General features: G+C 31.7%; 4 protein-coding genes across 5 annotated transcripts; 3 read left to right on the top strand and 1 right to left on the bottom strand.

The window, feature by feature from the left end:
• Positions 1-215: 215 nt before the first annotated feature.
• LOC141448158 (cytochrome c oxidase assembly protein COX19) lies at positions 216-455 on the top strand. Its single transcript, XM_074116289.1, has one exon. The coding sequence runs from the start codon at positions 216-218 to the stop codon at positions 453-455; it is 240 nt and encodes a 79-aa protein (XP_073972390.1).
• A 73-nt stretch (positions 456-528) lies between these two features.
• On the top strand, positions 529-2,443 carry Ppcdc (phosphopantothenoylcysteine decarboxylase). 2 transcript variants are annotated; one of them, XM_074116283.1, is made up of 4 exons: positions 529-669; positions 757-944; positions 1,335-1,505; positions 2,272-2,443. In XM_074116283.1, the coding sequence occupies exons 1-4, from the start codon at positions 603-605 to the stop codon at positions 2,365-2,367; spliced, it is 522 nt and encodes a 173-aa protein (XP_073972384.1). In that variant the 5' UTR covers positions 529-602; the 3' UTR covers positions 2,368-2,443. The 2 variants fall into 2 exon arrangements, with proteins under 2 accessions (XP_073972384.1, XP_073972382.1); XM_074116281.1 differs by having other exon boundaries at positions 603-944.
• A 2,014-nt stretch (positions 2,444-4,457) lies between these two features.
• LOC141448157 (protein NATD1) lies at positions 4,458-8,152 on the bottom strand. The gene is made up of 3 exons (XM_074116288.1): positions 7,535-8,152; positions 7,356-7,462; positions 4,458-5,574 (listed from the first exon to the last, which is right to left on the bottom strand). Exons 1-3 carry the CDS (start codon positions 7,680-7,682, stop codon positions 5,464-5,466), a joined length of 366 nt encoding a protein of 121 aa, XP_073972389.1. The 5' UTR covers positions 7,683-8,152; the 3' UTR covers positions 4,458-5,463.
• A 182-nt stretch (positions 8,153-8,334) lies between these two features.
• On the top strand, positions 8,335-13,661 carry LOC141448149 (tubulin beta-1 chain). Its single transcript, XM_074116273.1, has 8 exons — positions 8,335-8,501; positions 8,936-9,044; positions 10,591-10,817; positions 10,958-11,086; positions 11,589-11,788; positions 12,505-12,704; positions 12,839-13,092; positions 13,251-13,661. Exons 1-8 carry the CDS (start codon positions 8,445-8,447, stop codon positions 13,416-13,418), a joined length of 1,344 nt encoding a protein of 447 aa, XP_073972374.1. The 5' UTR covers positions 8,335-8,444; the 3' UTR covers positions 13,419-13,661.
• Positions 13,662-13,711: the final 50 nt, after the last annotated feature.

The following is a 13,711-nucleotide window of genomic DNA, read 5'->3' on the forward strand; positions in this document are numbered from 1 at the left end:
CGAACGTAGTACGTAGATTAAGATTTTTTTAAAAAAAAATCGAAAGTAACTTTTTTCAATTCTTCTGATAAATTTATTAGATTGTTACAAAAATTATTTACCAGCTAAAATCAGGAAGCTTTTGGTTTTTATTTTAGTATCTTGTCACTTGTCTTGAATCTGTGTGATAAGAAAAACAGTCTTTTGGAAATAAGTGTTAATTTAGTAGTTTTGTTATGTCGTCTATGACATTTAGCCAGAAATCATTCACACCTACGCCACCAGAAAAAGGCAGCTTTCCGTTGGACCATGAAGGTAGATGCAAAAAATTAATGTTGAAGTATATGATATGCTTGAGAGATACTAGAAACATAAACTCTAAGTGCAGACAAGAGATTAAAGATTATCTTGGTTGTCGTATGGAGAATAATTTGATGGCCAAGGAAGAATGGTCAAATCTTGGTTTCGATAAGTGATTTTCTGTTCCAGAATTTTATTCAAATAAAATTGAATTGTACATTTCGGATCAAGTGAGGGGAAAATTGTTAAGAGACTATTTGACACAATCTCTTCGAATAAATTGCAAAAGTTAAAACGGACCTTCTACCTGTGTTTCCAGTGCGATGAGCCTTGATTTGCCTGAATTAAGTGATCACTTGAACAGTTTTACTGTGATCGTGTCCTGTACAGGTAGCGTTGCCACAATAAAGCTGCCATTATTAATAACACAACTACTTGAAACATTTGATAATATAAAATTAAAAGTTGTTTTAACAGACAAAGCGAAACATTTTTGCCCAAAGACAGATCTCAAAAATTTGCCAGTTGATGTGTACACAGATTATGAATGGGATTCTTGGACAACTCCCGATGGGAATGCTTCGTTACACGACGAGCTAGCGAAAAAAGCCAACATGTTGCTGATTGCTCCTCTTGACGCTAATACCCTTGCAAAGATTGCTAATGTACGTATACCTTTATGTTTGTGTTCGTTATTAATTTTATGCGCATTAGACTCTACAAAACTATAAATTTTGGGTACGTTTAAAGATTAAACGTTTCTCAGAATTCTTTAATCTTTTTTTCTAGTATTCTGCTCTTTTTAAGTTTTTTTTTTTTAAATTTGTGATTTGTGCTATAATTTCTTTTGACATCAAAGTATAAAGAGACATCTTAGTTTCCTAGTCTAATAATTCGAACTCATTCTTACTGCTGTGCATATATTGCTGACATTGCTCTTTTGCTTGCTTAATTGAAGCGAAAGGACACTTCCTCACGTCTACAATGCTAAAAGGCTTAAATAAATAAATAAGCATGCTCAGGATAACATCATCGTCATTTTGTATATTTTACAGGGCTTATGTGACAATCTGCTTACCAGTATAGTACGAGTTTGGAATTTTAAAAATAAGATCGCCATATGTTGTCCAGCCATGAACACTCAAATGTGGGTGCATCCAATTACAGATTTACATATAAAGCAAGTGCAGTCGTTGGGATTTGTGGTCATTCCGCCTATTGCTAAGGTAAATCTAAATGCAACTTGTTTTTTTTTTGTTTTATTAATTAAATTATTTGCAAGAGGACTTAATTTGTGGGTTCGAGTTCAGTTGGCTGTTTGTTTTATGTAGGAGATTTACTCTAGGAGTTTCTTAAACAGCTTTCTGAGGGTTGATGTTATAATAAAGAAACGAATAACAAGTGTATACAAAAAAAAAAAAAAAAAATACAAATATATTTTTATCTCTTATCGCTATAAAAAAAAAACAAATATTTACAAAAAAAAAAAGAAGAAAACTGCAGAAAATAACCATAATTTTTATCTTTTATTCTTTATATTCATTATACAGAATAATATGAACAACGAAATTTCATGCGCAAACGTATTCTTATTATCTGGGCTCTCAACTAAAGACAAATTCTCAGCTTTGTTAGTAACAATTTTTGAAAATGTGATTAGGTCCCCAGTACTGAATAACATTATATTATGAGTCAGAAAGTGTAGTGCGAGATGGTAACATAACTGAAATCGAAATCACACCAAAGTGATTCATCTATTTCTGATGGTACTACAAACTTGCATGCAGCAATATATAAAATCAAAGTACTTTTTTGCCTCCAATTTCAAGGAAGACATTTTTGTTGTCCTTTATATTATGTCAAACGTGACTGGCCAGACACCGCAACCATTCCAGCGCCTCTGGCCTAAAAATCTTTATAGCTTCCTTCACAATATAATTAATTATATACAGTAGTTCGTAAAAAGTTTGATTCCTCAATCTATATTTTCAGAAATTGATGTGCGGCGATGTCGGAGTTGGTGCCATGGCTGAACCTAAGGATATAGTGTCTGTTGTTAAAGAATATTCTCAAATTGAACGGAAATAAGAGTTCCTAGAGATAATGCCAACTGCTCATTGTTACTAAGTACTAAATTTTCAACAATAAAATTTCCTAAATTTTATTTGAGAAATAATTATAAATATTTATAATTATATAATTATAGCGATGTTTAGATTTAAATTGGTAAGGTTTAATTATAAAAAAAGAAGAATTTTTTAACAATCAAGGCAAATGTTTATTTATTAGAAAAATATATCATTTTTTGTCTTACAAGAATCATTATCCATCGAGTTACATCTTCGTATCATTATATCATTTAACAATATTTAATACACAAATTGGAAAACACAAATATCTAAACAATTTTTTTTTTTAATTTAAATAAACTCTATTTTAAAGGTATACTTTCAACCGGCTGTTAAACATTTCAGCCAAGTATATAAACTTCTAACCATTTAAAGCAAAAAATAATCTTTGAACACATTAATTTTACCCATTTATTAATAATAAATATGCGCTAAATATGTACAATAATGTTTGCTCAACTAATATTTCATTAATAGAGGAATGTAATTTTATAGAGGATCAACATTTTAATCAAGTAACTGGTAACAAGAAATCTTTTGTAAATCAAGAAAGATTCCAAACTATCCACGTCTAGGCAAATAAGGGTTTATACGCTAGAATATAAATAACTCTAAAAATCGTCTAAGAAACGCGATTTTGTTGCTTTTGACGGATGGACGATTTTATTTTTGGTATATTTTTAATACCTCTTACTACATAGAGGAAAACACATGTTCAGAGCTTATCGCAATTGTAGCATTTACTATTTTTTTTTTGTAAAAAACCAGAAATGCATCATTTTAAACATCCCTTAGTCAAATTAAACAAAATATCTCAAAAGCTTAATAATACTGGAAATTTTGGAGGCCGGCAGTGCACTGAAAAAAAAGCTCCGGGTGCCAATAATCTCAGATGTTTGACGCCTTAAACTGGAAATTGAAGTGCTCGGGTGTTCCGTTTAGGTAATATTGCCACGACGTTACCTTTAAAATCCACATTCGGAAATAGTTTTTTTTTTTCTTCTTCTTCGGTTATTTTCGCGGTTCTCTAGAGAAAATAAACAGTATGTTTAGATGAGTTGATGATCTTTCTGGTGGTGGAACTTTTAAGTTTAAAGAAAATATATTTACATTAGAGCCGACTTTACATCAGACGCAAATTAAGAAGGGTCAACTGGAGTGATCGCCACGTAAGTAAATACGCTGCTAGGCCATATTTCTTTAAATGAGAAGAACTGATAATAAAGAAAATATGTAAAATTATATTTGTATTAGAAAAGACAATTTTACGCTTATTATTTTTAAATGGTACACGATCGAACTTATTCGTCATTATTAGTGGTGCAACAATAACATTGACAATTGGCATTGACAACTCGGAAGTATTGACCAAACTGCCATCAATGTCTTCAATACTTCTGACTGCATTTCAATATTAATATTCTTAATTAAAGGAATATTTTCAAGACTTCGTGAGCTACGATTTGGAGAAGATGAAATCACCTTAAGGCACCTCCAGGCGTCCTTATTTTGATATTAGACCTTTATTTTGGCAAAACTTAGTTTTGAAAGTAATGAACATGTTCCACACAAGACTCTGAAATATTCTTAACTCTCATGGTGTTGAAAACTGTATTTTGCCCTTGTGCTGTCCATTATCTTGTACATTTTGATTTTAACGGGAGATGGAGAGCTTTTGCTAAATGCATAAAAACGCTCTTTTAAAGTTAAAAGACGATTTAAGGAACCATTATAAAACTGAACTGAACATGCTTCAGTTGAAACTTTTATCTTTAAGGACGGCTACTTTTCATGGTGTAATGGAAAAGAGTATCAAGTATTATCTACAATTGTTAATAGAAACTCCAAAAACTGTCAACGAAGAGGACCAAATATAGATAGATTTAAAGCAACTTTTTTTATCTTCTTTTTTAACACGCCATTACAGAAAACATGTAAAAGATTAATTTCTAGAAAAAGACTGTTCTATTTTCTGAAACCTTTAGAATGTGGATTGGTCAGCCACGAATATTTAAAAATTTATTTATTTTTACTTCAGAAGTAATGAAATCTTGTAACCAGCTGGTGAAAGTGGTTCTCTGGACACTGAAGCATCTATGCGTCCATTTCCAATTTCCAGCGTTGCGTGGGCAAGATGTTGGGCCCTACTGGAGTGTAATGAGTGTAATCACCGTTACCATGACCGCTGGTAAATGTCTCCGAGCTTTTTAAATTACATATCCTCCACACAATCTAGATTTATTTGAGGGTAACTAACAATCTGAAGGGAAGGTGACGTTCGCAAGTCTTATTTTTATCAATTGTCTATATGAAGTACCAATTAAAATATCTGCGAAAAACAATCCAAATTTCTTATTAACATTGTTAGTTTAACGAAATATTATCACTGAAACATTAAATTTGTATTTTTTTTTTCTATTTTTATACCGACTTTTTTTCATTTTCAAATTAATATTTTTATAAAATGGTTTCATAATCTTACACAATTAATATCATTAAGTCTTACAAATTAAAATACTCAATAGTTAAAAACAATGCTAAATAGGTGATAATAGATAACCTTAAAATTAAAAAATATATCTCAGAAGATAAGGAAACCAGGAAATTTTTACTTAGAAATCAGCTGATTACTGGAGAGATGTTTTCATTTTTACAAAATACTAAAACAAAAGATAAGATACCAAACCAATTCATCTATCCTAAGATAAGATTTAACATTCCTTTTTATGAATTTTTACACCTCTAACAGAAAAAATATTTAAAAAGAGAAGGAATTAGTAAAATTGTACTATTCATTTTTTTGTCGATTTATGTTTCAGTAGAAAGGGGCAGTTAATTGTTTATATTATTAATATTTTAACAAAACTTTAGAACTAATACGTGAATGAGATAATATGGCTAGTATTACTTATAGGGTCATTAAATTGAATTTCTTGAAGCCTGTTGGATATACTTTTAGTCTCATCCTATAGAAAGAATATAATATGGTGGGGGATCAATGTGATGAGCAGTTATTTCATCACTTAACATCAATAAACTGCGCCGTCCATCAATCTTAAACTACGATCGATTGATAAAACGAACTATGAGCTTCATAGTATCTCTCTAGATAGTTGCATGAGATCTTCACGTGAATTCCATTTCTGAGGCAATAATCAAACACTTCCTGTAAAATAGAATATAACTGATAAAGAAGGAGAACGTAATATTAATTAAACATTTTAAAAAAATTGCCCCAGGAAAGTGTAATTGGTTGTGAGTTGTGATTAAAAAAAATGGATTGCGTTGCCAAGTGTCCAGATTCGAATCCAGCTCTAAAAGTTTCTTTTTAGGAGCTTCCTAATATGTCCAGTAATTGACAGAGTTGTCTGTAACCAGAGAACTGAGTTCAGAGGTAGGAAATGCTCTGAAAAAGCTTCAGATCTCAATAATCTCAGTTGTTAATTAAGTAATATAAAAAATGTAATATTTACCACTATTTTTAAAAATACTAGGAAAAAATTACAATCAAAGGAACCTGAAATTTTACATATCTTAAAAAATTAAATAAGTTCAAAATTGAATGCGGAATATTGTCTTTTGGAGTGCCTGCCTCCGAAAGGGTACTCTGTTATAGAAAATCTTGCCTATCTCCTTACATCCATATTAAAGTTAACCAAAGAAAAACTTGCCGAAATCAGAGATCTTAAAACAGGAGACAATTAATTCCAAAATTGATATTTTCTCGGAGGATTTTAGAGCGGCATCACCAACTGATTCCTACCAAGTAATCGGCCAAGATTTTTTTTTTTGTGGGGATTAATTGTAATGAGAACTTGTAGCTAAAACATGAAAATTTCTAGTGTAGGAGCACGTAGTTGTAGGTGTGTGACCGCTTGGCCCCCAAGATCGGGTAGACTATTAAAACTCATTATAGATACAGCCATCGATGTAAGGGTGCGCACTGAACCCAGGAATTGTGGTTTTGAACCCACAGACGAGACGTCTCCCAGAAGGGACATTTTAAAGACTGAATGCTCAATAATGACTTACAATAAGATAACAATTACTAAAAAGAACACCGGATTATAATAATAAATGAGATATCTAATAAAAGAGTGTAAGTTTCATTGGAAGAAGTGGAAACAGCGTTATTCGTACTTTGGCACTTTTTTTTGCGGAGAACTTGGGCTCTTCGGAAATAACAATTATTTCTTTGAGAATTACAATGGTCCTCTTCTGGAGAGACCTTTGGGAAATATTGGACATAGACTAACTGCAAAACCTATGTGAAAAATAATTTAAAAATAAAACGTTGTAATAAAGAAAACTTTTCACCTGATACAGTAAAGCAGGGTCTTTAATTAAAAATTTTCAAACTAAGTAAAAATAACTCGCCTTTTGGAGTTAGAAAAATAATAATTTCATACAAAAAATGTGGGTGCCCTTGATTTGAGTTGTAACTCAGTATTGACTGATACTCATACAGTAGACTGCTATTATATAAAACCTTTGAAAAAAATAAGAGTACAGAGAGTCAGTATGCTTAATGTTTGCTAAACACGCTTCTGTGTTGCTCTGGAAACGGTAGTTATGAGTCATTACTATGATTCACTCTCAAGTAATAACTTGACCGAACCCAAAGTGTTTTACTTCACTTGTTATAAAAAAAATTTAATAAAGCAAAATTATCAAAGAAACATAGTATAAAAATAATAACCGAAAGTAAAACTGAGAGGACACAATAAGATTGCAATAATGTTATAGATTTGCTAAAGACTGAATGCTCAATAATGACTTACAATAAGATAACAATTACTAAAAAGAACACCGGATTATAATAATAAATGAGATATCTAATAAAAAGAAAACAAACAAAAAATTATGTTCCATTCATATAAAAAACTTAAGATTTATTATTTGTCTAGACTAGCCTAATAGCTATGGGTGTGCTATAAGAATCAATACCTTCGCTAAGGCAGCTGCCACTCCCGTGCCTCTAAATTTTTCTGGGACATAAGTATGATTAAGATCCAGTACACCGTTCAATTTCTTGTAAGTTACATGAGCCACTCCTGAAAAATGAAAACACAAATTAACCAATTCCAGCAGTACCAATTTAATCAGTTACAAGAAAAGTAACTAACCATTAGGCATTTTTAAAATAAAGTAATGTTTTTCTTCATCATGTATTAATCCTTTTAAAACTGATGAAAGAAATAATGGCTTTGTCTGTAGCTGTAATACATCCAGTTTTAAATTACGAAGTAAAGGCTTATATAAGAAGGCAGCCATGATTTTCTTTTTGTAAATCAAGTATTATTTTGATGAAATATAAAATATTTGAGCATAGGAAAAAAAAAACGAAAAAATTAGCGTCAACTTATTGCGCGAAATAAGGAGAATAACCTGTACTCAGAATAATTTCAAATATAAATGGTATAAAAGAAACTAAATAATTTATTACAACTAAAATTCACTAAAAGAAAACAACTTTATTCAGGCAATTAATTGATAAAATGAAAACCTGAACAGTGTAAAATTCCACTCTTCTTCAATTAACCTTTAAATTGATAAAGAGGTACAAAACATACTGTTAATGCAGCAAGTGCAGTTTAAGAACTAACTGTACCAAAACTTATATTTGAAATTATCATTCAATTCAGATTTATTATCTCAAAAAGAACAAATGGGCCAAAAAATAATGACGTATCTTTCAATGATTGACGGTTTAATCAACAAATTTTTTCGGGGGACAAATAGCATATTTATAATTCATTTTTGAAGAATTTTTTTCTTAATTATTCTACATAATTTTTTGAACAGAGTAATCAAAAACAAGAAAAAAAGTAATAAAATGATAAATTAAATTGCTATAGCGTAAGTTTGCACCAACTGTATGACGTCATCCACGACCAATCAGAATGCAGCTTGTAGACTCCATTTTCACTCGATACACCTCGGACATTCGTCCATTTCGTTACTGGCAACTCGCTAGAAGAGATCGGAGAACTTGTAATTTGCTATTTTGTAAAGTATTTTTATAAATTTAACAATATGAGAGAAATCGTTCATATTCAGGCTGGTCAGTGCGGAAACCAGATAGGAGCAAAGGTATTTTAAAATATGTTTATTTGCTGAAATTGTGAAGAACTAATTGGCGTCTACTTTTACCGGTTAGGGCGTGTTCACTACCTCATTGTTTCACTTTCTAATTCATTATTGAATAACTTATAATCCACCCAATATATCTATAAATGCTGCTTTCCTTTTTCTAAAATAAACAGTAATTAAAGGATTTTTACAGAAATTCTTTTATAAAGTTAATACTGTGCGTTGGATGAGTATAGCGGTTACGACATTTTGGCGGTCTTTTTTTTGGAGTTCCCTCCATTTCGAAGGAAACGCACTTCGTTTTTGCAGATTTTAATATAATTAATAGTTTCCTTCTTTTTGTTTGTTCAACTTTTGTGTTTCCTTAATTTTCAATACGGAAACGTTATGAACTTGTTTGTAAAATTCACTAAGCCTTTGAATTTCTTTTTCAGTTTTGGGAGATTATTTCTGATGAACACGGTATCGACCCTACTGGTGCCTATCATGGTGATTCCGATTTACAATTAGAAAGAATCAATGTTTATTATAATGAGGCATCAGGTAAGTGTAACAAAAGTTTATTAATATAGAGATGTATATTAAATTAATTGTAGAAATTTTTTGCTTCAAAACCCAAAATCAAGAGAATTATTACAGGAACAATTTTGCACTTAACACCCCTTCACCTGGCATTCTCCAAAAGTACGTAGACCTGGCTGGCCCTATTAATTTATGCAACTGCTCCCAAAGAAAAAATGGCTAGAAAGAAATTTCATGCTTTAATTTCAATAACTAATATATTAATTTAAATGATAAAGTGTTGGTTTCGCTTATTTATGAGTTATTTTTTTCAAAATCTAGAATATTTTTATATTTATTCCTGTAAATTAATAGGTTTCTAGAGTAAAGTCCATTAACCTCCAGTTATTGATTGATTTTGCACCTCCTCAATCTAAAACTTTTAGTATTTACTCAATATTTTATTCATTAAAAATTAAAATTAAATCAGTCAATCTCGTAAGTAAATTATAATAAAGATTACAAAATAAGTGGAAATTACTATTTAGGGTTCTGGATAAAATTGATCTTTTCCTTTCGGATCTTGCCGAAAATTGCCGACATTTTATTTTTCCAATGGGGATTTGCTCTTTTTTTATATATTTTTTTTCCTTCATTTTATATCTTAATTTTATCTTATGGTGATAATCATTTCTTACTTTGTTTTTCTAACTGGGGAAATTTTTGGAAATTGACTTTAAATGAAATATTGTATTAAAAAGTAACAGCACTTTGTGTTAACTTCAAAACTGAATCGAGTTTTCGTGGTTGTTTTATTGTATTCGTAATTGAATAGATAGATGCGTTTGCTAGTTTCATGTGTATTGAATCATTGTGAGGGGCCGCAAAATTAATAAAATTCTTTTGAACTGTAGACATTTGCTTTTTTATAGTTTACTTATCGATAACAAATTCCTTAGCTGAGCATTCATTTTTTTTAGACCACTGAATATCTTCCCTTTTTTAGGTAGGAGTAGACTACTGAGATTGTGCTAAGATTAGTTTGGAGGGTCTGATCAAAAACTCACAATTCGCAGTAAATTAACATTTTTTCCTACTGTAATTTCTTTTACTTTCCTTAAAATAAATAATATTTCATGGTTTGTAAATATCCCCTGCTGTTTTTATATCAGTTAACGCTCCAAGGGGGTTAACCAAGATCCTGAGATAGGCCTTGGGGACTTTTTCAATTCCTGAAAGTTAGACCGACAAGTGTATCTACCCCATGTTCTTCCATCTCTGAATTTTTAGCCGAATCCATTTCCATTAACACCTAATATAGATGGTAAATTCATAGTATCTAAGGAAACAGCACTTAAAGAAAACTTACTTGATAGTCTGTTTGGATCATAATTCTGTTTTGGATGTTTGACCATCTTTCAACGTGATGGGTACAAAATGTTCTTTACAAGTGATATAACTTGGTTGAATTCCAAAAATCGAAAAATGAAATCACAGACTATTAATATCAAGTTTTCTGATCCATTGGTTACTATTTGGTCGTAGACACCTTGACGTAATCTGTTCTTTGTTTATGGTCATGTTGGAGGAGGAAAGTATGTGCCCCGAGCGATATTGGTCGATCTGGAGCCGGGTACCATGGACAGTGTACGTTCTGGACCGTTTGGACAGATCTTCCGACCGGATAACTTTGTCTTTGGACAGTCTGGCGCTGGTAACAATTGGGCAAAAGGACATTATACTGAAGGCGCTGAACTAGTTGATTCAGTGTTAGACGTTGTCAGAAAAGAGGCCGAAGGTTGTGATTGTCTACAGGTAAGTAGATGGTAGGGTCTCGTACATGGTGTTTCTGCAACTTTTTTTTATTTTGTTAATTTTACTTGCAACCTTCTTCATGAAAGAAAAGAAACCAAAGCAATTAACCATTGTGCTTATCATCATGTTTTTGTTCACAGGGTTTCCAACTGACTCATTCCCTTGGAGGTGGTACTGGATCTGGTATGGGTACTCTTCTTATTTCTAAAATTAGAGAAGAATATCCCGATAGAATTATGAACACATATTCAGTTGTACCATCACCAAAGGTAAACAAATCATCGGGCATAATTAATCAATCCTTACTAACTTTTACTCTTGAGTAAATGTTTTTAATGAGTTTTTGAAATTAAGATTTTGGATCCCCTTAATTAGATATAAGTAAATGCGTTTCTCAATATTTTTGCCGTGCCACCCATGTTTTTTTAAGTCGTACTGCTGTCTACATTATGAATTCAAAATGAAAGTTTAAAAACAATCTGTTCAATTCTTAATATAGTTTTCTGGTAAGTCAAATAATTAAAATTTTTGGTACTTTTCCGTTAGCCGGGCGCAAATGTCGCCAATTGTGAACCAAACGCGAGCCAAGTCAACGGAAAAAAGTCGAAAACGTTCTACTATAAACAAATATTAATTAATAGTAAGCAAAACAAGTTCAACTATAAACAAATATTAATGAATTGTAAAGAAAACAGTTTTACCCAATACTGTTTTTCGCTTGCGCCCGGCTAACGGAAAAGTACCAAATTTTTTAAAATCAAATGATAACAGGTTTCAGACACAGTAGTGGAACCCTACAATGCTACTCTGTCAGTGCATCAGCTTGTGGAGAACACCGATGAAACCTATTGTATTGACAACGAAGCTCTGTACGACATCTGCTTCAGGACATTAAAACTCTCCACGCCGACATATGGTGACCTGAATCATCTTGTCTCACTAACTATGTCTGGAGTCACAACATGTCTTAGGTATTAGCAATTTTTTTTACGGTTTCTTTTCGTTTTATTCTTACTTTTCTATTTTTTTTTTAGAAATGCATAATGTGAGGTTCCAGAGACTGAAAATGGTTAGAGTAATCAAATATCCTCGCAATCCATACCAAATTATTAAATTGTAAAATACCAATTTACTTAGTGGATTTCTTACATTTTTGTTACTTTCTTCTGATCGTAAGAAATTATAACAATCGGTCTCTACTTCTTGAATTTTTCACTGGAAATCCTACGTTTTTGACCCCAAATAAGAGAAGGGAAATTTATTTTTGCACATTATACCTTTAATGCTCGGTAACTCAGAAAGGAAAAATCTTAAGACGTTCAAATTTTATATTTCGTTTTGGTGGTGACATCATGGTTACACGCTAATAAGGTTACATCAGTCCCTTTACTTGAGGCACCTCTAAATCGATTTTCAATGATTTTCTCTCATAAACATCGTTCTACGATTTTCTTTTAAGCGTGGTATCGAAAACAGAATCGCTGAGTGGGTTCTTAACTGTAATATTAAGAATCTGATATTCTTGTAAGTTTTTCTGCTTAGACCCAAAACATTGAGAATTACAGTTATATAAAGTCGTGAGATTTTTCACCTACGATTTATCATATCATTTAAGAAGCTTTTAAAGTTAACTTCATTCATAAAGGCTACCAAACTTTTAAAAATATAATTTTTTTTTTGTGACTAGGTTCCCTGGACAATTGAATGCTGATCTACGTAAATTGGCCGTAAACATGGTACCATTCCCTCGATTGCATTTCTTTATGCCAGGCTTTGCGCCCTTGACTTCCAGAGGTTCACAACAATATCGTGCTTTAACCGTTCCAGAGCTTACACAACAGATGTTTGATGCCAAGAACATGATGGCCGCCTGTGATCCTAGACATGGTGGGTAAAATTATTGTAATTGGTGAACTTCATCTGCCAGCTGTTGTTTTTTTTGTTAGATTTTTTTTTTACTTAGGTAAACTTTATCGAGTATTTCATCTCTTTCATTTTTCTTCCTTTTTTCGTTATTTTAGGTCGTTATCTAACAGTAGCGGCCATATTCCGTGGACGTATGTCAATGAAAGAAGTTGATGAACAGATGTTAAATATACAAAACAAGAATAGCTCATACTTTGTTGAATGGATTCCAAACAATGTTAAGACTGCCGTTTGTGATATTCCGCCAAGAGGATTGAAAATGTCTGCTACTTTCATTGGTAATTCCACGGCTATTCAGGAATTGTTCAAGAGGATTTCTGAACAGTTTACAGCTATGTTCAGGAGAAAGGTACGTGTTTAGTAATTTATTTTCTATGTACAATTTTGCAAAAGATTTGCGCTATAAATCTTTTTTCACAAATATATTTGGCTCATCGCGACTATTCCAGCGGCTTTTACATAGTTATTAGAAATTACATAATAAGTTGTATTTTTCCTACATTATAGGCTTTCTTGCATTGGTACACTGGTGAGGGTATGGACGAAATGGAATTTACTGAAGCTGAATCAAATATGAACGATCTGGTATCTGAATACCAACAATATCAGGAAGCAACCGCCGATGAGGATGCTGAATTTGATGAAGAACAAGAGCAGGAGATTGATGAAAATTAAGTTGTAATTTACAATTCCAATCATCTTCCCCCTTCCCATACACTTCAAGCTCAGATAAGAAAAATCATTCTCCAAGAATATCCCTGTAAGAGGTTTTAACTTATTACGCTCTCCTGTTTATTAACCTGCAACATGTAGTTTCTTAATATCAAGATTAATTTTTTTTTTGTCGAACTTAAGAAAAGAAAAAGATTAAAAATTGAAAATTAAAAATGAAAATCAGTAGACAAGAATTGCCTACACCTTTTATAAACACGCAGTTCCTTCCCCAATTTTGTTTAGTAGTTCATCTC

Source organism: Rhodnius prolixus, unplaced genomic scaffold (genome assembly GCF_049639745.1).
Source record: "Rhodnius prolixus isolate KJV_2025 unplaced genomic scaffold, Rpr scaffold_13, whole genome shotgun sequence".
NCBI lineage: Eukaryota > Metazoa > Arthropoda > Insecta > Hemiptera > Reduviidae > Rhodnius > Rhodnius prolixus.